Source organism: Montipora capricornis, chromosome 14, assembly GCF_036669925.1.
Source record: "Montipora capricornis isolate CH-2021 chromosome 14, ASM3666992v2, whole genome shotgun sequence".
Classification (NCBI taxonomy): domain Eukaryota; kingdom Metazoa; phylum Cnidaria; class Anthozoa; order Scleractinia; family Acroporidae; genus Montipora; species Montipora capricornis.
In genome coordinates this window covers 31,404,121-31,429,120 of record NC_090896.1, presented here as the reverse complement: position 1 = coordinate 31,429,120, position 25,000 = coordinate 31,404,121, and the positions used below count along the sequence as shown (strand labels likewise).

The window sequence follows — 25,000 nt, the reverse complement described above, 5'->3', positions numbered from 1 at the left end:
ACTAAATTCCTGGGGAGTATTCTGTGGTTTAAATGCACTTTTTTTAGTAGGAATGAAGGCTCCCCAAAAAGATAAGAGAAAGGTTACATGTAATTCTGTCAAATTGCTTTTCACGCTAGCTTTGTTGCTGGCTTCAGTTACCTGAGCTCTTGGGCCGCAGGCCGTTTTCCTCTTGTTCATCGTCACTAAGCTAAAATGTCCCGGCTTTCATGACATTTATTTAACCTCATAATTTGCTGTCAACTAATGTTAACAGGTTCTGTTCAGGGCGACATCGACTACTTGGCAAACAACATGGATGTTCGCTACGATGTCATCGACAACTTGAAATCTGACTCTACCTTCTTGTCTCGGATAACTCTCACCAACCAAGGACAAAGTATCATTAAACAAGGAGACTGGGCGGTGTACTTTTGCAACATAAGGATGATGGAATCGCGCTATTTAAAACATAATCCCGCCGGGTACGTTATCCCAGGAAACTACGGCATCCGCTTAACCCATATTAACGGCTGCCTTCACAAATTTGAGACTACCAGTGACTTTAAAGACATCGCTACTGGAAGTTCTTTTAAATTCGAGTTTGTGGCTGATTATTGGTCTGTTGCTCGAACTGACGTCATGCCAAGGTGGTACGTCACCGCGAAAGGCTTGAGCCCGCGAGTAATCAAGAATACGGACGATAAAGGGCTTAAGTTCGTGGGGAATTTCGACACTAGAGAAAAATGGAAACGCTTCGTCGCAGACCTTTATAATCCTTACACACCCAAGAAACGTTATGATAAGTACCACATCGCAGATAATCACGATAGTGCACGTGTGCAAAGTAAAATCATCCCTACCCCCCTACAAATGACGCTGGACACTGCTAATCACGTGGTTGTTGAGTCAGATTGGATAGTCTTCTTTGAGGCGGGCTTAGAAAACGAAGCTGCTCTACTAAAAAGTATGTTGTTGTTCTGTTCTGTCGTTTCGTTTTGTTTCATTGGCCCTGAAAAGACCCTATCGGGAGCGGTCAATTAAGTATGTATTGTATTGTATTGTATTGTATTGTATTGTTATGATAACTTAGCGAGAACTGCAAGACTTTAAAAAATCGATGCTGTTGGTTTCCCGAGGAAGGCAATGGTAGATTATGTGTTGTAGTCCCAGTAAAATTGGTTCTTAGCTCCAAGCCCCTTTTACAATTTGTCAGACCTCCGTATCCCAGAAGCTCTCTCCTTTGGCCTTGGGGAGAACAATTACGGTATTATCCATTTCAGAGTCTCGAAAGTCCCGATAACTTTTAGGGAATCACAATCACTTTCCCTTACGTTATCGTGATAACATCCTAGCGATCTGGTTCACAAATAGACCAATTCGGCTAACCCAATTCAAATCTTTTGGGAATAAAACGTTTTGTTCCAAGTATTTCCATATCATTTAAATGTGACTGCTTCATTGTCAAGCAAATTCAACACAAAAAGAATCTTAACCCCGAGAGATTTGAATTGGGCACGACAATTAAAGTTATCATTGAGAAACGGGTCGGGCGGCAGGACCCGGCAGATAATGGCCAATCAGATTCGGCCTGATGACAACAACGCCTTTTATTGGTCCGTAACCAAGTAGCCGCACAAGGTATTCTTCATACAAAATGGAAAATCATGGATCGGTCTCCAAACCCAACGCCGCCATGTTTTTTTCCTCAAAAAATCTTGTATTCTCCTTTCTAAAAATTGATTAATATCGTAACTTGGTGGGTCAGATTACATTGCAGATCAAGATTTTGGGGTTATAGATATCAGGCTTTGTAGGTGTGGTTAAATCTGTTTTGGCTGATTTAAAGTTTGTCCGCGTTTTATCAAGAGCACAGTTACCTATGATGAGATACCCTTAAGGCCAGGCCAAACGCTCGCAACATTTCAGGGCAACATCTTTCAACAATGTTGGGCACAACATGTTGCATGCGTTTGGCCACCCTGTGCCGATATGTTGTAACATGTTGGATGATGTTGGATCAACAAATTTGAAAACGGTCAAATTTTCGTGCAACATTTTGGATGTTGCATGATGTTGTACTCGTTTGGCCACTTTCACGCAACATTGTTGCACCAGGGCATGCGCGCTAGGTCCACTTGTTGCGCGCCAGGGGCCTTGGAGCACATGAACTTCGACATGTTGCGTTGAAAATGTTGAAAAGTGTTGCATGCGTTTGGCCAGCCCGTTCAACACATGTCGCAACATCATGCAACAACGTTGCAAGATGTTGTGTTGAAATTTTGCGAGCGTTTGGCCAGGCCCTTAAGCTAATATAAAGTCCCAATATTGCCTCGATTTTTCTTTTTCTCCGTTTTATTTTACCTAGGAATTGTCATGATGGGCGACTTGAATGCAAACTTAACTCATCGCTTTGTTTCTCATTTCTTTCCATGACTTTCTCGCGTCAGAAAAACTCAAGCTCACAGTGTCCACATCTCCAAAAGAAAGTAAGGTGATCAAACTTGTAACTGGTGAGGTTTCTTTGCCTGCCAATAGTGGTCAGCGATTTCCCAGCATGCATGAGTCATACAGCCTCGAAGTCAACACCTCCAAGAACGCCATTACGATTACTGGTAAGTTATTTCCGTATTAATTGTGCCCAATCCGTCAACTGTCAGTGCTTATGTTGTTTCGTAGTAACTGCGATAATTCCTCGCTCACTGTCAAAAAAAACGCGAGTTTATTTTATTCTTTTGACAATGTAATTTCAAACGTAATCATATTGTTAAATCTGTAATCGCGAAGAGCAATTAACTAGTCAAGATGAACTGATTTGCCATTAGCACTGCTTATTCCGGTATAATGTAATCGAGTTGAAACGTGCATGCAGGGCTTTGAGAGAGAGATTATATTTGAAAATCTCAAGATTTTTTAGAAAGGTCATGGAAGCCTCACCAATCTAACCTCGTATGGCTTTTCAAGACTAATTTAAAAGAATTTTCGGGCGCTTTCACTTAATTGCTTGCTGTGCACTTAACAATCACGATAAGCTAGCTAGTCATAGATGTCCCCTACCGGGCAATAGACACCCACAAAGGGGAAAAGTTGCCCTGTTCTATTTTCCAAAAGTATTTAGGTTCTGTAGCCTCCCACTCGATTCATTGCTAAGACAAGTATTGTGAGACGGAACTGCGACTTATATTGTCCTCATTTGCTATTCCGAGATCTCAGATCTTTCATAATTTCATTTCATGTCTAGTCTGCAAAATCTAAAAAAACATTTCACTCACCATTTACGACATATAACTGGAGCTAGCAATTTACGAGCTCTCAGCTGGCCTGGTGGCTCAGTCGGCAGAGCAGTGAAACGCAAATAGCATGGTTAACGGTGCGAATCCCGTTTAAAACTGGATTTTTGCAGGCTAGCATGGAACTACTTAAGTTTCCTATCTAACTGTGCATGGTTGTCGTGGTGGCTGCAGGGATGGCGCAGTGGTAGGAGTCTCGTAGTCATGTGCGGGTTGAGTTTGTTGGTTCTCGACTCTGCACCGAGTGAGAGGTTTTTCTCCAGGTACTTCGGTTTTCCCCTCTCCTCAAAAACCAACATTTGATTTGATTTCGTTAATTTGTTGATTTCAGTTTACAGTGGCCCCAAGTAGTGCTCCAGACACTTGAATAATTTCCTTTCCTTTCCCTTTCATATCTCATTCACTTTCATTGGAAGTTCATCATGCGCTGAGCTCAATATACGAAATTCATACATTCCAAAAACAATCAGATCACGTTTCATTATAAGTTTTCATGACAAATGACAAAGGCAGCACTGCCACCTCTGTTATTCTAAGATCCCAGAGTGTTGGTCCGGCCCAAATTGAACCCACGAACTGCCACGGGATGGTCTCAACCAACCAAGCAAATAGCGCAGCTAATGTTATCAATTTGATTGAGTAACCGTTTGATGTAAAACTTGGTTGACAGGTAACAGCTCGGCTGGTGTATTCTATGGCGTGCAAACGCTGTTGGGATTGCAGAGTTCGATGAGAAAGGTTTTCAAGGTGTCGATCAAAGACGCACCAAGATATGCTTACCGAGGGATGCATCTTGATGTTGCACGCAACTTTGTAGCCAAGGAGCACGTGCTTAAGTTGTTTGATGTCATGGCGGTGTACAAGCTAAACAAGTTTCACTTTCACCTTACCGATGACGAGGGGTGGAGACTGGAGATTCCCGAATTACCGGAACTTACTGGAGTAAGGCTCGGCCATTTACGCTCTCCCCTTCCCCTTCCCCAGACTTTAAACAGCTAAACGGGAAGGAAAAGACACATATATAGCAAAGGTCGAATTATAGCAAAAAAACGAGACCAACAATAAAACAAAAGGCGAGCAAAGAATGAATGGATCATAGCTTGGGCGCGCGTGTAAGGAAAAGCTGACGACTAGTATCGAATAAGGGTTTAGGCTGTCTCTGTGAGAAACATTATTTCAACCCCAAATCGCTTACAATCACAGTTGTTTTTGAATATTCAGCATATTTTTACTATCACATATTACTTATCATTGGCATTTTGTAGTCGATTGAATGCATGAAAGTCACTTGTGCAGCAGATATGATATAATGATGAAAGAGATTGCGCATCTTAGTTAAGGAAACAATTAAACAAGTCGTAAAAAGCTTGAAGGAGACTAGTTTTGCACGTGACTCGAACGCATAACTCGGTGCAATTGCGCTCCCTGTTAAGCCTTCAGAAGCGCTCAGGTGATGTGATAGCAGATGGGTAAAGCCAAGTGAAAAGCAATCGCATAGGTATGGGTTCGAGTCTCGTTTAAGACTTGATTCTTTCACTTCAGGTTCTTTCGGTTCAGTTCAGCATTCAGTACTTTTAAATGCATAAATTAAAGATATATTGAATATATGATGACCAAATGGAACTGAAGAAACTAAGTTTCCTGCAGGCGATGAAGCCAAAACACTCCATACCCTTACTGTAACTCTAACCATCTGGAACTGTTGCATTGTGCTTATTTTAGGTTGGCAGTAACCGATGCTTTGACCTCCGCGAGCAACATTGCATTCTGTCACAGCTCGGCTCAGGCCCCGACAACTCAACTTCAGGCTCAGGGCATTACTCGGTCAGCGATTACAAGGAAATTCTTCGTTATGCAAAAAAGCGTCATATTCAAGTCATCCCCGAGTTCGACATACCAGGACACGGCCATGCCGCCATTAAAGCTATGGCTGCACGATACGAGAAGTTCCTCACCCTGGGGAAGAAACACGAAGCAGAGAAATATCTGTTAACGGAAGCAAACGACACATCACGATATCTGTCAATTCAATATTTTAACGATAATGCCGTTAACCCGTGTATAGAATCAACTTATAATTTCATTGATCACGTGGTTAAAGCCTTAGTGACGATGCACAACGACACTCAACCGCTGACTATTTTTCATTTCGGTGGAGACGAAGTCGCGCATGGGGCATGGATTAATTCCACCGCGTGTGGTAATCTGATCCGCAGACTGGGACTGGATCATTCTGATGAAAACGTTGCCGATATGCTAAAGGATCACTTTGTACAGCGTGTGGCTAGTATTACGTCAAATTATAGCCTCCAACTTGCTGGATGGGAAGATGGTCTTATGGATGTCAACAGTGTTCCATATGACCGCAGTTTGCTGAGAAACAGTAGAGTTTATGGTTACGCTTGGAACAACATTTGGGAATGGGGAGGAGGAAAAAGAGCTTATGAATTAGCGAATGCTGGTTATCAGGTAAGACCCATCTTAAAATTCCTTTAATGTTAGAGTGTCATTGTTTCTTGAAGTTCCAAAAGAAAGATTTGGGCGCTTTTCGGGATCCACAAATCCCTATGTTTAGTCCAAAGGAAGAAGAAGTAGAGCATGAAACTGTTTTCTTTTTTTTTTTTGTTTGAGAAAACTGCTTCGATATATGTGAGCATCATTTTCAAGAATAACTTTTCGGCAAAGCATATTCATCGCAAAAGAAGTGTACAAGATGCGAGGATGGCGTGCTAACTTCTAGAGCGAATTTACTTTCTGTATCGTGGCTTTTAAATGATGGAAGCAGCGAAAGCCGCGACGGCGTTGACACGGCATGTTTTCCCGCTCGATCGCCACAACTTTCATTTACACTACGGGTTTTTGAGCAGACCACTATCCACTATAAGTCGGTGCATTTTTTTGTATTTGGGCTAAAGGTCACTGCTTCCAAAAATCTCTCTCTGATCGACATAATATGTAGTGATACCTCATTTGCCAAGGATACGCGGTGTCGGCACCATTCTTTTCCAAAATGTATTATCATTTATTTACCAAGCGTTGAATGCACTACAACTTCACCTTCTTATGAATGCTCTAGGTTATCATGTCCCAGGCCACCCACTTGTATTTCGATCAACCCTACGAACCTGACCCAGAGGAGCGTGGGTACTACTGGGCCACCCGTTTTACAGATACCCGCAAAGTGTTTGGTTTTATGCCGGATGATTTGTTTGCCAACATCGAGACTGAACGTTCTGGTGAGCCTTTAACCAGGGAGGAACTTTGTAAGACTCAAGGAGAATGCCCTGATTTAGTAAAGAAGAAAAACGTTGTTGGTAAGGCTTCTATGTTTGCAATCACGTGATCCGGTTACCATTTTGCTGTACTAAGGACGCGTTCCTTTTGTCAGATCTGGCCGGCCAGAGCCATCAGTTTCCAAAGAAAATGCAACAATTTGAAGGAACACTTGCATGATAATCCCTCGCATTCTTCTGGAGGAATATATATCGTCCTCCAAGTGCGTGGCCTCATGGTTAGTGTGCTCGACTCCGGATCGAGTGGTCCGGGTTCGGGGCCTGGCCTGGCCGGGGACATTGTGTTGTGTTCTTGGGCAAGGCACTTTACTCCCACGGTGCCTCTCCCCACCCAGGTGTATAAATGGGTACCGGCGTAATACTGGGGGTAACCCTGCGATGGTCTGGCATCCCATCCAGGGGGGAGTAGAAATACTCCTAGTCGCTTCATGCCACAGAACCGGAGATAAGCGCCGGCCTGATGGGCCCCTTCTAGGCTCGTAAGCAAACTTTACCAAGTGCGTTTATTTGAAGGCGTTGTAAAGTTAGTCCTTCCAAATGCCCGGTTTGGCCGGTCAGTTCTGTCAAAAGGAAAGCGTCCTAACAACTAGTTTTCATGTGCGCCACTGTAAAAACTGTACAAAAAACAAAAAAATATTGCTCAAGTTTTCCGCAACTCTGAATAGTGTCGAATTATTACTTGGTTTCGATTTTTTTGTTGGAGGGGGGGATGGTTGGTTGGGCGATCGAAATCTGGAATTCTGAACCTAGAATTGTTAGTGAAATTTTAAGATTTCCTGGGCCGCGCCATCTTGAATGATCGTTACGTGTTACGGGTTCCCCATTGTTACTATAAAAAGTTGTCTGTATCAGGCCAATAGGGAAACGTAACACGTCACAATTATTCAAAATGGAGGTCCCAGGAAAATTTGAAAGTGAAAATGGGCGTTTTTCTGATATAATGCGTTATTTAAAAAGAATTCGATCGCAGACATCATTCTTATTATTTTGGAGGAGTGGACGTTCTCTTTAAAGCGCACCTGAACTCAAATATTTTTCGTTTACAATGTTCATCTTCCCGCCAATTCTTCCCGTAAAATTTCGCGTTTTATCTAACACTAATCGTGATGTGAGATGCGTGGGTATATTTTCGCTTTTACGTCACAAACTGCTTACCATTTCTGTTTTCAAAGAAATTTTGCATTGCAAAGCAGTTTGTGACGTAAATTCGAGAATAGACCCATGCCTCTCACATCACGGTCGTAGGTTATGCGGCACAGAAAAGCGAAATCTGGGTGACGATGGCGATATATGTTTGCTTTGGATGGGAAGATTTATATTAGGAACAAAAGATATTTATGTTTAGGTGCACTTTAAGGACGTTCGCGCCAATTGTTTCTGCGCATCCTTACTGCGCACGCAAATGCACACGCCACGTCATACACGAGCGCGCGCGCTAAAGTAATAAAATGAGAACTGATAGGGCAAAAGGCCATTGCTATAGCTTTGCCTGGATTTAACGGTCTTGGACGTTCGGTGGCCCCTATTTTTCTTTCCAGAAACGGATTTTATTTACATTTCTCTCCACGTTGTCCAAAAATGAACAAAAAATCAATGTGGGAAGTTTAGAAAATTTCAAGATTTCTGCTCACGGGACATCAAATCCTGCTATCTTGCGGCTGCAACGCGCGTGAAACTGTGGTCGCTAAATGCGAACTTGATCTTTAAGGGAACCTCACCAGTTGACTAAATTCACTTAATTAGTCCACTTAAACAATATTTGGCAGAGAAGATTTCACTTCAAAGATTTAATTGCAATATATTTGGGTTTACAGACACTGGCCTTATTCGATAACGAAGCCCGATTTTGTCACATTTTGGGTGTTTTTCCGGACATGTTCTCTCCAAAACGAAGTCGGTGACCCCCCATTTTTTTTACATTTCTGACATAACTAACTCATCATCTTACAGTGGTAAAAGTTTCAGAAGAAACTCAATGTTGAAAAAATTTCGCGCGAACGTCCTTAAGCTCTTTACGTCAGGAGATTGGTGAGCCCCCTCTTATCATACCGATCAAACCTGTGGAACATAATTGTCCCAGGCTTAGTCAACAGCGTACATTTTCATGTTCCAGCACTCCAAAAAGTTCTCTTGACATATTGATGGTTTTGGTTTTCAATTTAACGTTTCCGCATTGTGCGGGAAAGAAGAGGCCAGATCTCCACACCGGGCATTCCCTCCCCTATATGGAACTCTTTCAGTACCATTTTCTAAACAGCCTTTAGCGCGCTGTCAAATGCGAATTACGAATTAGAGCGCAAGATTTATAATAGCAATATTATGATTCTAATGTTTGTATGTGTATATGCTTGTATATATTTGAGAGATAATAAAGCTATTGCATTGTATTGTAGTCCTAATAAGAGAAGATTGAACAGGCCAAACATTTGCAAATGAAATGACAATTCTCGCTCTTTGGTAATTTTAAGACACTGAGTATTAGTCTGCACGTAGTCTCTCTCTTGCTCCATCAACTTAACCAAATCTGGTGTCCAAAACGTCAACGTCATATGTAGGATGGGTTTGTCGTTGGTTCGGCAGGGCTTCGGGAACTACACCTCTATTGCTTTGCTCAGCTCTAAGAAACGCGGGGCAAACAGGGCAAGACATGATCTTACTAGAGCTTATTTCATCAGGCATTCAGGGTCATCTTTGGACAGAGACAGTGCGATCCCGTGACCAGATGTTCTACATGATATTCCCACGCTTGCTTGCGTTGGCTGAGCGCGCATGGCATAAAGCGTCTTGGGAAGACATTTTGAACAAAAAGGAAAGAGACGCGATGAGAACAAGTGATTGGGTGAAATTTGCAAACACCTTAGGATACAATGAGCTGGCACAATTGGATAAGATGGGGATAACATATCGCGTACCACCCCCTGGTGCAAGGTAAGGACATCTGGTTTTTGTATTTTGGCGAAGAGGGGCAGGGGGGAGGGGTGGGGGAATGTCATTCCAAAATTTTTTTTTTTTTTCTCTTCATTAGTATAATAGTTTAAAGACGTTAGCTCATAGCTAGGGGCTATTGGTTCAGTAAAGTAAGAAGTGCCGAGTCACATTTATAAACGTCTATACAATACTCAATTTACCTACACTAAATTTGAAAGTGTTACCTCAATTTATATTAAATGGGTTTTAAATTTGGCAATGGTGGTCGTGAAGCGTTGTAAAACGTAGCCCTCCTTCCTTTTCCCGCCATTGTTGGACCCAGAGCCTAATGTTTGGTCTGAGTCATCGACAATCAACATCGAAGGGGGAAAAAGGAAAAAGTGTGGTTAGTGTTGCAACACCTGTGTCCCAGATTGTGGTTGTTAAACAGCAATTACACCATTTTCAGTTGCATATAGAAAGTTGGCGCGTTACGTCATAGCCGCCATGTTTGATTACACAAACAAAAGAGCTCTGAGTAGCTTTTTTAGCTTGTCCTCCAGGAAAGGTTTGTTTTGCCATTCTTACGGGAGTAGTTTGTTTTGACAGGCGAGAATTGTGGGAAAAATATCTTGCTCAAAATAGATTGAATTTGCACCCTTATAGTTATGATGGCAAGAAACTGAAGGCTATGGCCACCTTCCCTGGATTAACAGTCGAGTACTCCATTGACGGCAAAACCTGGAAGGAAGTTGGTGATGATTCACATGTGGAAGGAAAAAAAGTCAAATTGCGAACAAGGTTAGAAGACGTATGTGGACTGGGGTAATTCAGTTTCTTTCACAGCCGTTATTTTGCCCTCCACGCAGTGCTCTCCAAATTAGTGGGGTGAGCATTGCATGACGTTCCAAATTATGGCCGTTAGACGAATTACGTGACGCCGGAAATTAAGGCAGTGGCAGAAGCGTTGCGTTACGCACCAATTTAAGACTGCGTTGAATACTATGACACATATTTCAGATAAAGCCGGTTCGTAAAAAGTTATATTTGGAGCGTAGGATTTTAAAGAAAGACAGGAGCCTAAGATCAATAAAATAACTACGGACCAAACATAGCTTAACTGATTTCCGCCTCACATCTGCAGGTCAGCGGATGGTTCCCGTTACAGCAGGCTCGTAGAGATGGAAGTACCAGATGTGGTAAAAGGGAAATCACCTCATCTGATTACGTCAAAAGCCGTTAACATTATCATTGTTGCATTTATTGGATTGTCATTGATGTGATAGTGAATGAGTACCGCTGGAATACTTTACTTGAATTTGACTGTATTAAAGAATATCGGACATTCTTTTATTTTTGACCTCGGATGTTACTTTTCTAGTGCAATAAATTTAGATTATTAGCTCATATACCGTATGATACGTTGTATGAGTTAATAACCGAACATGTGGGGATTAACAGCCCAAGGATCTGCAATACGTCTCGTGTTTGTGCCGAAGAGATAATCTATCTGGCCACGATTATTAAAAGTGAATCATCAAAAAAGAAAGCGTTATCCAGTTTTGTTTGTAGATCTGACGATGAAGCCTTTGCTTGTAAAAACAGCTGAGATGAACAAAGTTGTTAATGACTCAAACATGATACGCTCTCACTCACTTGAATTGTGCTGGTCTTTACCAGTGACTCCTGTCTTTACCTAAACAAGTACAGGGAACCTCACGTGTTGCCCGGAATTTTATAAATTATTCACGTTCAGATTAGGATAGTGTCGACCACGAATCCGATTCGACTGACTGAGTGATACGCAAAGACGCAATATGGTAGTATCTTTGCACATGGTTTGGTCATGCTCTCCCTCAATATCAATAGTTTAACCTTCCCATATTGATAAACAGCGTTTTTAACGTTCTGCACTAGAATTCTATTCTCTAAAGTAACGAGACTAAATTAGACTCTGCTGTTCATAACAATGAACTGGTTTCAGTTAAATACTGAAGCAACACGCGTTAGGCCTGTTTGATTTCTTAAGCCTGATCCTCCCTCGCGACGAAAGCAAGGCAAAAGCAAACCACGAAGGATCAGTTGAGCCTTGGTAAGGTGGGACACTTTATGACAAATACATAACAATGAAGGAACAGGAAACAAAACCGGTCGTTCCCTAACTATACCGTTGGTAGTCTACTAATCTCCAATATTTAAACCAAAGCACTTGTTCGAGAATGGATAGTTATTATGAATGTCGAGGGTTGACATCTTATGAAGATGCAGTACCTCGCCAGTCTAATGCAACTTTGTATTGGTCACCAACCATTAATTAACAACATATTTATGCGTTTGCGTAGTTTGATTTGCAAAGGCTTGCGTCACTAAAGAGGACAAGGCTAAGAACACTGCAAACTGCACTACAAACTCGGGTGTCTTTCACCGTGGGATAAGTTGTTCTCGACTCTTGCCTTCACGACGCGTTAAGTTTTTCTTATAAGCTTAAGCATGCAGCAATCACACTAAAAAGAATACTTAGTCATAATTTATTTACCCACGAGGAGCTTACGAGTTGTAACTCGTTAAAACGCTCTCGTGCAACCATGATGTACCACGGAGGACAGACCACAACACCGTGAACTCAATGCCCCAATCTTTGCGAATAGAGTGTGGGTTATTTTACGTCCCACAGGGTTATGAAACAGGGCCTAGGGTTTGTCTTCCCCTAACCGAGAAGACAAGAGAGCAGTTAAAAAGACAGCAGTTTCTCCGCCGTTATTTAAAGACCCTGACTGTTGGTCTGGCTGGGGTCGAACTCAAGGTCTCCCGCATGACAGCCTCGTGCTCAACCAAGAGAGCCACCGGTACGCGTAAGCTCACAACGCCATAGGAAAAGAATATTCTGAATAGTACCAATTTTGTCATGTGGGTGCCATTAAGCGTGGTGCAAACCATGCCCCAGTGGTTCAAAGTTTCTCATAACTCTATCTAGTGGATAGGCCATGCCACTATCCAGACTATAAAATATCCTTTTTGTAGGAGAAGCCTGACACTTAAAAATGCAAAAAGAAATAATATAACACTCCTGGTTTTCCAGTGGCCCAACATTTCAACTCAGCGGAAGACAGTATTTCAGATATCCGGATACGGGGTTTGCAGTTATGCCACGGTGCTAATCTTCAAAGGACGCAACGTGAAATGAAGTTGATTTTCCAGTTGCATGGGAACTGTACATCCTGATGGACTTAACATCAATTTCAACTTTATTTATGCATTCGCGCGCGCACACTGAAGAAGGGTTCTACAACCGAAACGTCTGTGACTAAAAAAAAAATGACACTTTTTGATATGTATTTTATATCACTCTACTTGTAAAATATACTTCACGGTAAACGTTGGCAGTCCAAGGTTTTCGCAAACAACCTTATTCTGGTGTGCCTAGAGTGTGCATATTCATGATTACTTGAGGAAAACTGAGATCATTGCACAGACTGAAACAGTTAGATTGTGACTTATCCACCGGATCAAGTTATCAGACCATAATCAACTAGGACCAGGCCTCAGTTGTTCAAACGATGGATAGCGCTATCCGCTGGATAAATCACTATCCAGTGAAAAAGTAATAGCAAAACCAATTGCGCTATGCAATGGATAGTGATTTATTATATAGATGTTGATGAAATACCAGGATTTCTCCTTTTACTAAAAAATCATATCTTCACCGCGCGCAGTGAACGTATCATTTTTATCTTTCACATGTGAGGATATAGGTGTTGTCATGGTAACCAACACGATTAGCCAATAAAACGCGAGCTTTCTCTTCATTGTAAGATGCTTTTGTGCTTTAATATAATTCTTCTCTACTACATTAACATTTTTATTGCAAAATTTGACATTATCATGATTTGTTTTTCATAACTTTCATATCTTGTTTCATGTTACACAACATGCGTGTTTTAACGGTTGGTGACCACTTTTTCATCATTTCGAAAATGAATAAAACAAGTTGTTTTAAATCTAAACATTTCATCAATATCTATATAATAAACAGAACATTACATGGCCGCTTGGGGATACGAATTTTATCTTCTCGTGCTGAAAGTATCTCTCACTCGTTCGCTTCGCTCACTCGTGAGAGATACTTTCAGCACTCGAAGATAAAATTCGTATCCCCGCGCGGCCATGTAATATCCTCTATTTATCCAGTGGATACCGCTATCCACACTTCGAAAAACTGGGGCCAGATTGATAATGCAACCAACCAAAGAAACGCCATTTTTTCGACAACTTGAAAGCTCACAAAAGCAATCACTTCGCGCAAAACATGAGTTTAATTTACGTATAAGCAGAAAGTCGTCCAAAATATTGGAAATCCAAGCTGATAATAAAACAATAATACTCCTGACGCTATGGCGGAAATTTTAAACCTTCAATGAACGCTTCACACGCTCACGTACTAGCCCAAGATGGTTAGAATGGTACCCTAATCTTGGCGTCTCTCCATCGGTCTCCATCGGTTTGACCTTTTCTTGGTCAAACTTGTCAGCGGATTATGCGGGAAAGTATCTTTGGCTATAGGCGCTTTAAAACACTTACGACCCTTTATTTCGATGGACACTGTGATTCAACTCCCTTCACGTTAAATTTAATATTACCTTCAACTTGATTACTAAAGCCTGGTCTGGGATTGTTTCGGGATAGGTTACAAAAATCAGAAGATCTTGCGGGAAGAGGTAATTACTAGAGGCAATACTATTGGAAAGTTTGTACGTGTTCTCAAGACGGCATTTGTCACTCGTGTAAAAAAGTTGTAATGAGTTTAACTTTTCGACTTTTGGCTCAACGTGTGATATTCCGAGGTTAAAGAAAGTTTTCCATTCATTTACAATCCATATCTTCGCTGTTGCATCGGCGACTTCAGAGTCTTTCATATCATTAACAATTAATGATATGAAAAACTCTATCACCGTGAATCAAGAACTACTTTGGAAGGATCGCCTGAACAAGTACTCACTTACACATTGTCACAGATCGATTACGGATAAATTACCCTAAGACTCCAAAGAGGTTTGCTGGTGCCAGTGAACTACGCAAAGGCCATGGCGGGATGCGGTGTGCACTACGTTTCGTGACCTTGGATAGCAATGAGACCATCCCCACCCTGCTCCTTGGATAGCAATGAGACCATCCCCACCCTTCTCCTTGGAGAGCAATGAGACCATCCCCACCCTGCTCCTTGGAGAGCAATGAGACCATCCCCACCCTGCTCCTTGGAGAGCAATGAGACCATCCCCACCCTGCACATCACCGCTTATAAGTCCTCTGCTTATCTCGGACTCTTTTGCCTGAGGGTACGAATAATTAAGGTGCCATTGTGAGGAGAGAAAATCAATACGGTGCAGAACATGTGGAGAGTTTTGCACTGTCGGAGATTCGCTCTTAAAACGGCACTGGTCTTCCTCGTGATAAATATTGGAATAGGAATACTTATACAATTAGACTTCTGGATCGTGATTCCCTCGAAAGCGATTAAGGGTAAGTGAGTGGAACATTTCGTCATATGTAGTAAGCTCGCGTTAATTCAGGCGCAGCGTAGCTCTAGCGATAAAGACACAACGTTTTGCAAACCAAACTGAGACACGTATATTACAGCTCATTTCATCCAATTCCCGGCTAAATTGAGAATCGTATTATGCGATACAATGTTGAAAACAAAAATGGAACTGAAGACGCTTTCAACAGCTACCAATGTAATCAAAATTACGCAAACACTAGCTCAAGATAGCTACCATTTGCAAGGAATGGAAGTCATATTAATCGGCATAAAAGCAAAATATAAGATAAAATTGTACTGGCTTGCGGCCGCTATTATTTCAAAATAATGGAATAGTTTGGGAGATAAAAGCACAGGGCTTATATTAGAAGTACAGGTGATACCGATCTCATTTATTTCACAAGTATCGATTTTCAACGAAATTTCGTTCTCGGGCAGTGACATTTAGAGAGAATTCGTCTATTTATACTCTGACAGTATTTTTCTCTTCGTCACAGTTGATCAAAGTTTCACTTCTTTTAATTAAATGAAGTCGAACTTTGGCCGGCGTTCACAGTTTTCAATCATTTTAACTTCAGAACTTTGGAAAGTGAGTTTCTTTAAGTAGAAATATGCTTTCCTTCTTTGCTCTTGTCTCTTCGATGCAGTTTCCGAAAGTGAACAACTCTAGAGTAAAAATTGCTTAAATCTAAGTTTCGTCAAGCCCCTGCATGGGGTCTGTTTAAATAATCTTCGCTATTTTTTTAGGAGTCTGTTGAAAACAAGTAAGGTTACAGCTTCTCGCATCTCAGACATTCGAAACAGACTGATTTCCGCCTTATTATCGTCAACTTCAGCTATTCAAGATCCATGTAAACTACCTGCAGTGTTCAAAATTTGCATTGCAAAGTAAATGTTAAAACAGTACTCTATTATCATGTTACTTTAAAGACTAAAAAACATAAACAAAAGCAAAGAAAACAACCGAACAAACGATGCCATAGTTTTTTTTAACCAAGACTCATATTGGTGGACTGACTCCATACTTTCACCGCCTAGGATAGAGAGGATCAAAATTTGAATTTCAAAATAGTTGCCAGCTTTTTTCAAATTCCGGCACGTTGGTTTCAATCGCTATAAATTTAATATAGATATATCATTGATCTCTTCTCTTTGGGTTGCCAGGAAGGGTTATACTTGCGAGCATGAACCAAAAACAATTTTTACCAAGAAGAAGTAAAATTAAAACATTTCATAAATAGCGATATTTCTCTTGACGTCTCTCATCGTTATTTAAAATATGCCAATCAAAAGCTAATTGGCTGTTGAAACGATGACTTCTTTTGTTCCGTAGTTGGCAAATTTGAATATCAAAAATTTAGAAATGTGACGTCAATATTTGTAAACAAGACATATCGCTATGATCGAAGAAAATCGACGAAAGAAGATTTAGTAAGGCTAAAGTTGATTCAACCGGGTCAGAGAGACTAAAAGCAACGTACAGAGAGGAATACCAAGCTAAAGACAAAGAAGTGAAAAAACAACTGAGGAGAGATAGGAGAAATTGGATTGATCAGGTTTGCTAGCGATGCCGAGAAAGCAGCCAAAACGGGCAATTTGAAGGGGGTATTTGATGCTAAGAGACAACTTTGCAGCAAACCAAATAGAAGAACAGGCTCAGTAAGGAATAAGAAGACATCCTACTAACAAAAGAGGAAGAGGTAAAGAAAAGGTGGAAGGAACATTTTGCTGAAGTTCTGAATAGACCTCCCCCTACACGATCGGAAGTGGAGAGTGATGCTTGTGAAGCGCTCGAAATTGAAACAGGTCTTGTTAGACATGCATAGATCAGGACAGCTATACAACAAATGAAGAATGGAAAGGCTGGTGGTGTTGATGGCGTGACAACAGAGCTGATGAAGGCAGATCTTGAAACTACAGTAGCTGTATTGTATGAATTGCTCTTGAAGATCTGGGAAAGTGAAAGAGTACCTAATGACTGGAAATGTAGGTTGATCATTCGTCTCCCCAAGAAGGGAAATCTCGTGGAATGTGGAGATTGGAGAGGAATAACACTGCTATCTGAGCTTACCTGTGGCCGCTAAAGTATTGAGCAAATTGATTAACCCAAGAATTAGGGACACTGTTGACACTAGGTTTAGACAAGAGCAGGCAGGGTTTAGGAGAGGAAGGGGGACAATTGAACAGATATTTATTCTGAGAAACATCATTGAGCAAGTAATCGAGTGGAATGCCAACCTGTATGTTTGTTTGTGGATTTCGAGAAGGCTTTTGATAGCATTGACAGAGGTATTTTATGGGGAATAATGGGAGAGTATGGTATTCCATCAAATTTGATTACAATGGTAAAGGCAATGTATGAACAGAGCCAATATGCTGTTGTAGTCGGTTCTGGTAGTTACGACTGGTTTGATGTAAGGTCAGGGGTGAAACTAGGCTGTTGCATGTCTGGATTTTTCTTTCTTCTAGTGATTGATTGGGTTATGAGAAGGACTACAGAAGGAAGGTGAACTGGGATACGATAGCAATTCGCGAACAAGTTAGAGGATTTAGACTTTGCTGATGATGTGGCTCCTGTTGCAAGTAGGACAGTGGACATGCAAACAAAGGTTGAAAATCTTAGCATAAATGGGAAGAAGACCGGGCTGAAGATTAACTTAGGTAAAACAGTGGTAATGAAATGGAATGTTAATCCTGGAATAAAGATCCAATTAGAAGGGAGAGATATGGAAGAGGTAGAGAAGTTCGTATATCTTGGTGCTACAGTCACAGCAACCGGTGGTGCAGGTGAGGATATAAGTCCCAGGCTGGGAAAAAGCACAAGCAGTCTTCTGCAACTTAAAGAACATTAGGAGGAACAGTCAACTCAGCATAAACACCAAGTTGAGGATTTTTAGAGCTAGTGTACTGGCTCTCCTTCTCTATGGCATGGTTGCGAAACTTGGCGAATGATTAAAAGCGATGAGACCAAGCTTAATGCTTTCCTCCTCAAGTGCCTACGACGAATTCTGAAGATTTACTGGCCTATGAAAGTGGCAAATGAAGAGATAAGATTCAAGACGAATATGGAAGAGATCAATCAGCAGATAAAACGTAGACGCTGGAAACTGATTGGGCATTTGCCGAGTAAAAGTGTAAATGAGAACACGAGGATAGCGTTAACATGGTCCCCAGGAGGAAGACGTAGGAGAGGTAGGCCGAACAACGGTAGAGAGAGAACGAGGTGAACTTGGGTTCAAAGGTTGGGAAGAAACCGGTAGTTGTGCGAAGGACCGAGAAGCTTGGAGAGAGAGACCGCAAGGCTTTATTTCCTTCAGAGGGAAAAGGACAAGATGATGATGATGATGATGATGATGAATCAAAAGCTAATTGGCTGTTGAAACGATGATTTCTTTTGTTCCGTGGTTGGCAAATTTGAATATCAAAAGAAATGTGACGTCAATATTTGTAAACAAGACATATCACTATAATCCAACTGAATATAATCTTCAGTCAGCAGTTTTGTTATACTAATCACTACGTTCGTTTTTGCTTCTTTATGCATTGCACGAGCTCTAATCGTTTTTATTCAATGTACGTTAATGTTTACGTCGATGTAATAGGAATGGGAGGGAGGGAGGGGGGGGGGAGAAACTGATATGCGGCGTCGATGGGAGACTGAAAATACGAAAGTTTATTTTGTCAAATCGGCACTCTCATGTCCCTATGGAATCAACTATCGCTTTTCATTCAAATAGTTTATTAGTGTTTTTTTGAGTTACCATGTCTCCACAAATGGCCTAGCCTCAAACTACTCTTCCTATATAACTTAGAAATAAAAAAACACAATTCCTCAATTCACTTTGACGAAGACCCAACGCTGGATAAGCCATGTATTCAATTAAAAAGCCACTGAAAATGGTGCTATTCAGAGCATGAAAATACTTGCACTTGTAATGCACGAGTTTAATGACAAAATGATGATTTTTTGATCATTTCTTTGACAAAATTTTTCGGACTGTTGGATCCCCCCTTTAACTCATGCAGTGCGGGTTAACGGGGTTACATTGCCGAAGTGATATGAATGTCAGTTTCAGTGTCAATGTTAATGTCATCGTCATTGTCATTGTATTTGTTAATGTCACTGTCATGGTCACTGACCTTGTCTTCGTCATTGTTGCGCTGTCATTGTCATCATCGTTGCCACTGTCATTTCTGCCCCTTTCACTGCCCCTGTTACGATCGCTGTGAGTGTAGCTGTCATTGTCATTGTCGTTTCCATTGCCATGGTCATTCGCATTGTAATTTGTCATTGTCACTGTCATTGTCCTTTAATTGTCGTTTGCTGCTGTCAATAAAGCGCTCATGGTCATCATCGTTGTGGCAGTCACTGTCATTGTAACTTTCATTGTCATTTGCTGATGTCATTAAAACGCTCAAGGTCATCATCGTTGTGGATGTCACTGTCATTGTAACTTTCATTGTCAATTGCTGCTGTCATTAAAACGCTCATGGTCATCATCGTTGTGGCAGTCACTGTCATTGTCACTTTCAATGTCATTTGCTGCTGTCGTTAAAACGCTCATGGTCATCACCTATGTGGCTGTCGTAGTCCCTTTCATGGTCATTGCCATTATTATTGTTACTGTCTTTGCAATGTTATGCGCTGGAGCAAGAGCTCTCAAAGAGAATTAAACTCAGTCTGATGGCAATGGTGATAGTCATTCCCACTGTAGGACCTTCTTGGAAAACAAGCCTCAATGTTAACACTACAAAATTACTTCACATTTTCTATATCAGATCTCGAGAAAAAAACAAATACGGAAGACCAGCAGAGGTCTGATGTCACAATTGATGGCCAGTTTAACAATCGGGTCTGAGGTGACGCTTGTGAGCAACCCAATCTAGCTGTGTGCCTGGTTCACATAAATATCTGCTGCTAACATTCCCATGCCTGACTTTTACGTTATTAGGCTCAAATCCGCTGAAAAATGAGGAGAAAATGGCGGCTTTCCACACAAATCCCGAACAAGATAATATTCTCCATGAAAACCTCGCGAAGAACAATCGGACAAGCTCTAAGGTATTAACAACACCTGTACAACCAGCTCAGCTGACATCAATGTCTGCCTTAACTCAAAGCGTTGTTGACAGTATAGCAGCTAACATGGTTGTGCGTTTCGAAGTTTTGAAGAATTTCGAAAAAGCAGTGATATCTCTACGAAATGGAGGGAGTACAAAAATTGAAAGGAATCGCTGGGCCATGTACATTTGTCTATTGAGAGGAATGGAACATGATCAACTTGCACATAATCCAAGAGGATACGTATTACCTGGTGCAAAATCCATAAAGGTCACTCACATGAACGGATGCGCTTATAAAATAGAGCCTACCAAGGATTTTCAAACCATATATCCCGATAAAAGTTTGGAATTCATGGTGAGAATCGGAAACACAGACTTGAAGAGCGAGGTTAGCCCACGATGGTACATAGCTGCAGATGGTCTCGAACCAAGGGTAATTCCTAACACTGCCAACGAACAGCTTGACTTTGTGTTAATCCCCCCTAAAAATGCGTTCGATAGATTTAAACATCATGATGTTGCAGACTTGGGAAAAGCTCCACTTCTAGTTATTCCAACCCCTTGGCAAATCAGTGCGATGAACGAGTCCAACAAATTACTCATTGACGACAGTTGGATTGTGGCTGGGGAACAAGGATTAGACGAGGAGACTATTTTCCTTGCAGGTAATGAAGTTATATATTTTCATTGCATTAGTTCGTTTCTGGGAAGCTGAAATGAAAAAAAAGGTATCTTAGTGCGTTTTTTGGCACTATTTCAATACAAATTTCCATTTTAGAAAGTAATGGAACACCAATGTGTCTTTTCTGCTCCCGAAGAGGAATTTAAAGTCTAAAAGTGAATGCTCCCCTCCCATTGTTGCAATTCCTTGACACGATTTATGAATAAAAGCCTGAACAAGTTCCACCCCTCCTGTCTTTAGCCAAAACATCTTTTTGTTATATGAAGGTGAACAAATTCCCACGGTGCAGTAGAATTATTTTACACATTCTTCTCTCGTAACTCGTCGCTTACTATCTTCTGGCATAATGTTTATTACAGGGAAGCTGAACTTAAAGAAATCAGTCTCACGTGAGTCTCAAGAAAGGAAAATTATTAAACTTTCACTGAATAAAGGAAAAACAAACGGAGCAAAGAAAGCAGCTTCTGATCAGGAATTTTCACACGAGTCTTATCATATTCAAGTGAACCCCAGTATGCAGCTAATTACTATAAGAGGAGGTGGAAATGCCGGTGTATTTTATGGGATACAGACTCTCCTTGGAATTATGAGCGACAAAATGGTTCTGCCTCAGTTGTCCGTCAACGACTTTCCTCGTTTTTCGTATCGCGGATTAATGATAGACGTTGCTCGCAATTTTCAGCCCAAGAATGAAATTATGAAACTATTAGACATCATGGCATCGTACAAGTTGAACAAGTTTCATTTTCATTTGACGGATGACGAAGGATGGAGACTGGAAATACCAGGAATCAAGGAGCTGACATCGGTAAGAAATCTTTAGATTATCCCAAGAGAATATGAGCGGGTGAGAGAGCGAATCCCTATACCCTATGATAATTATTTAAAATCTATTTTTGGATCGCGCCCGTGGTGTGAAGGTTCTTTTTATCTTTTGTTACCATGACCGCTCGGTCCTCTTTCACACCAACTGACCAACAAGGTGTCGTCTATGAAATAAGCACCCAGTATGACATGTAACTAATAATAGATTTTATGTGATAAAGAAGTGATACGCTCATTTTCTCTTGATCACCTTTACCTAGAAGAAAAAGCAAAATATAGTTTTTTTGGTACATGTTGAAATTTAACCATGCAGAAGAAACATTTTGAGATTGATGAAAGGCAACATCCCACTCGAAAAAGATATCTATTAGAAACCAACTCATTTCTATGAGAGCTAAGGTTAGTGGTACACAAATCGAACTAATCATTCGTCACTTCTCATGCGAGAGTAATACCAATGAACACTTTGTAGGCGGATGCCTGCCTGTCGTTTTATAAGTCCCTCAGATTTACTCGTAGAAGCGTTTCACGAGGCGGCTGCTAGCAGCTTGTAGTATATTTAACAGACTAGGTAGTCTCATTATGATTCGGCGCTTGCATCAAATAACATCGTGTTTGCGTTTTCCTGCTCTCAACGAACCTCAACGCAGTCTTGTTTAATCGTACAGCTACGTCAAGAGTAAAAGTGCAATCCTTTCGTACGCATTCGTGATAACATATGTAAATTTCTCTATTCAATGCAGAGCATGCGCCCATGAGCCCATTACCTGCATAGCGTACATCTGTGCATTTCACAATCCGTCATACACGGATATTTCAATTTATCGACGTTGAAGCTCCTGAAGTGAGAACGTTTTCTCCATTTCTTCTTTTTTTTTTACTTGTAAACATTTCTAGATCTCTTTTTCTTTTAAGGTAGGCTCCAAAAGATGTCACGACGTAAGAGAAAGTACATGTATCTTCCCTCAGCTTGGTTCCGGCCCTGATACTCATTCCTCGGGTACTGGTTACTATACTATTGAAGATTACCGGGAAATACTTCGTCAAGCAGAGAGACGCCACATTGAAGTGATACCAGAGTTTGATTTACCCGGCCATAGTCACGCTACAATTAAAAGCATGACATCTCGTTACAATAAATTCATGAAACGAGGAATGGAGAAAGAGGCGAAAGAGTTTCTTATTAGTGATTTTCAAGATAAATCTCGTTATTATTCAGCGCAGGGGTTTACGGACGGAGCAGCAAATCCCTGTTTGAACGCAACGTATTCGTTCATGGAACATGTTTTGACCCAACTGTCGAAGCTTCATCGAGACATCCAGCCACTAACTGTTTTCCACTTTGGAGGAGACGAGATTCCTCTTCAAGCGTGGACAAAATCACCACCCTGCGAGAAACTTGCGAAATGGTTAGACTTCCCTTATAACAGCGACGACACACACAATAAACTGAAAGAGCACTTTCTGAAACGGCTGTCTAACATTGCAGCAAAAATGGAAATAGACATGGCTGGTTGGGGAGACTTTTTGTTCAGTAGAGTAAAGGGAGAAATACTCCCTAGGGAGTTTTTTTCAAATAAAAACGTGTATTCGTTTGCATGGAGTAAGACAAGCGCCGCAAAGCAAAACCGAGAAATCTCCTTAATGGCAGAACGTGAGTACAAGGTAATGTTATTTTATGTTTTGCAATGTGAAATTTTAAACAATAAGATGAAAAAAAGCATGGCGACACACCATAACACCAACCCGGTGTAGCCAACACATCACGCATGCGCGCAACCACTTCACCTGGTCAATCGGCAACCATGGACAGCTGTTAAGGATGAAAGCGCGAACCAAAAAAACCTAAAAGTATTTAAGCTAAGAAAGGAGATTTATTAGTATGAAAGGGATAAATTAAGATGTTTGACCACTCGCATCCGCGAACATCTCTCCTTTGACAAACATTCCCACATCTTTAAACATCTGAGAAGTTCTGAAAATTGTCGCTCCCTCTCTTCAGAAGATTGTTTCAAAATTCTCGACTTTACTTCCGCAAGCTTCCAATTGAAAATCAAGGAAGCCATGTACATCCTTTGGGAGAAGCCGTCTTTAAATTCCCAGGTCAAACATCTTAATTTATCCTTTTCATACTAATTAATCTCCTTTCTTAACTTAAATAGCTTTACTCTTTTTTTTTGGTTTTCGCCTTCATCCTTAATTATTCTCGTTAATATCTCACTTTTTTTTTTGCTACTTATTGCATATTTTCATTTTATTTCTCACTGTACAACTGACGATGGATGATGTCTCATCCGAAACATGTATTGTCTTTATTAAAAAATAAACTTCAAAAACATCGCGTGGTTCATCAAAGCAATGTTTTATTTCGTGCTGCTACGAAGCCTCGGTAGTAATAATAACAATAATCTTAATAAAAAAAAGAATAATAATAATAATAATAATAATAATAACGGTAATAATAACAATAATGATAATGATAATAATAATAATAATAATAATAATAATAATAATAATAATGTACACATATTAAAATCAATGAAATGTTGATAATTGAAAGCATTAGGAACTCGTGATCTAGTCGAATGCTCTAACCACTGAGCTACTCGAGACTTTATGCTGAGCAAGGGTGAAATGTGGATCTTTGAATCGAGCTACATCACGCAGCTCACCGTAGAGTATCCAGTAGTTCAGTGATTAGAGCATCCAACTAGATGACGGAGGGTCCTGGGTTCGAATCCCATCCGGGGATCGGTTTTTTTCGATTTCCCAATGGGTTCAAGTGTCAACATTTCACTTAATATGTGAGCATCATTCTCAAATAATAATAATAATAATAATAATAATAATAATAATCAGGATAAAAAGAAGAAGAAGAAGAAGAAGAAGAAGAAGAAGAATGATAATGACGGTAATGATGATGATGATCTATAATGTAGTTTAAGAATACTGTCTGCTAGGAGGCAGGGCATGCGCAGTTGGCTATCTACCAGTAAAGCTGGGAAGTTGAACTGGAAACAACTCAGAAACAATTTTAGTTCGTCAAACTAGGACTAGAACCCGAGAGCCCACAATACAAGCAAACTGTCTCAGTATCCTGCTTAAAAATGTGTTTTTCCTTTAAGGTTGTTTTATCAAATCCGGACATTTTGTACTTTGATCATCCATCTGAGCCTCATGGCGAGGAGTGTGGGAATTCCTGGGCCGCTTCTTTTACAGACAGCAGGAAGGTGTTCGGCTTTGTACCTGAAGACCTTTACAATGATGCAGGTCAGAAGACTTTCAATTGCACTGGACATAAAAGCTGTGCTGGAGAACTTCAAAATGTTTTGGGTAAGATTGTTTTATCTCTTGTGGAGTAGGGTCAGCGCAGTGGTGTTGTCACTTGCCTTCCACAATGTGGTCTGAGCTCGATGCCCCGAAT

General features: G+C 40.8%; 2 protein-coding genes across 2 annotated transcripts in view; both read left to right on the top strand.

Moving 5' to 3' along the window:
• LOC138032169 (beta-hexosaminidase-like) overlaps window positions 1–11,018 on the top strand; it is a 13,380-nt gene extending 2,362 nt beyond the window's left edge. Inside the window, exons 2-9 of the mRNA XM_068879773.1 lie at window positions 257–946; window positions 2,430–2,594; window positions 3,940–4,211; window positions 4,992–5,738; window positions 6,346–6,583; window positions 9,238–9,490; window positions 10,136–10,270; window positions 10,614–11,018. Coding sequence (XP_068735874.1) covers window positions 257–946; window positions 2,430–2,594; window positions 3,940–4,211; window positions 4,992–5,738; window positions 6,346–6,583; window positions 9,238–9,490; window positions 10,136–10,270; window positions 10,614–10,752 — 2,639 coding nt within the window. The 3' untranslated portion in view covers window positions 10,753–11,018. The remainder of the gene's footprint in view (window positions 1–256; window positions 947–2,429; window positions 2,595–3,939; window positions 4,212–4,991; window positions 5,739–6,345; window positions 6,584–9,237; window positions 9,491–10,135; window positions 10,271–10,613) is intronic.
• Window positions 11,019–14,840: 3,822 nt separating this feature from the next.
• The window catches only part of LOC138032380 (beta-hexosaminidase-like), an 18,673-nt gene continuing 8,513 nt past the window's right edge, over window positions 14,841–25,000 (top strand). The window contains exons 1-5 of the mRNA XM_068880049.1: window positions 14,841–14,986; window positions 19,958–20,734; window positions 21,111–21,559; window positions 22,492–23,241; window positions 24,702–24,909. Coding sequence (XP_068736150.1) covers window positions 14,857–14,986; window positions 19,958–20,734; window positions 21,111–21,559; window positions 22,492–23,241; window positions 24,702–24,909 — 2,314 coding nt within the window. The 5' untranslated portion in view covers window positions 14,841–14,856. The remainder of the gene's footprint in view (window positions 14,987–19,957; window positions 20,735–21,110; window positions 21,560–22,491; window positions 23,242–24,701; window positions 24,910–25,000) is intronic.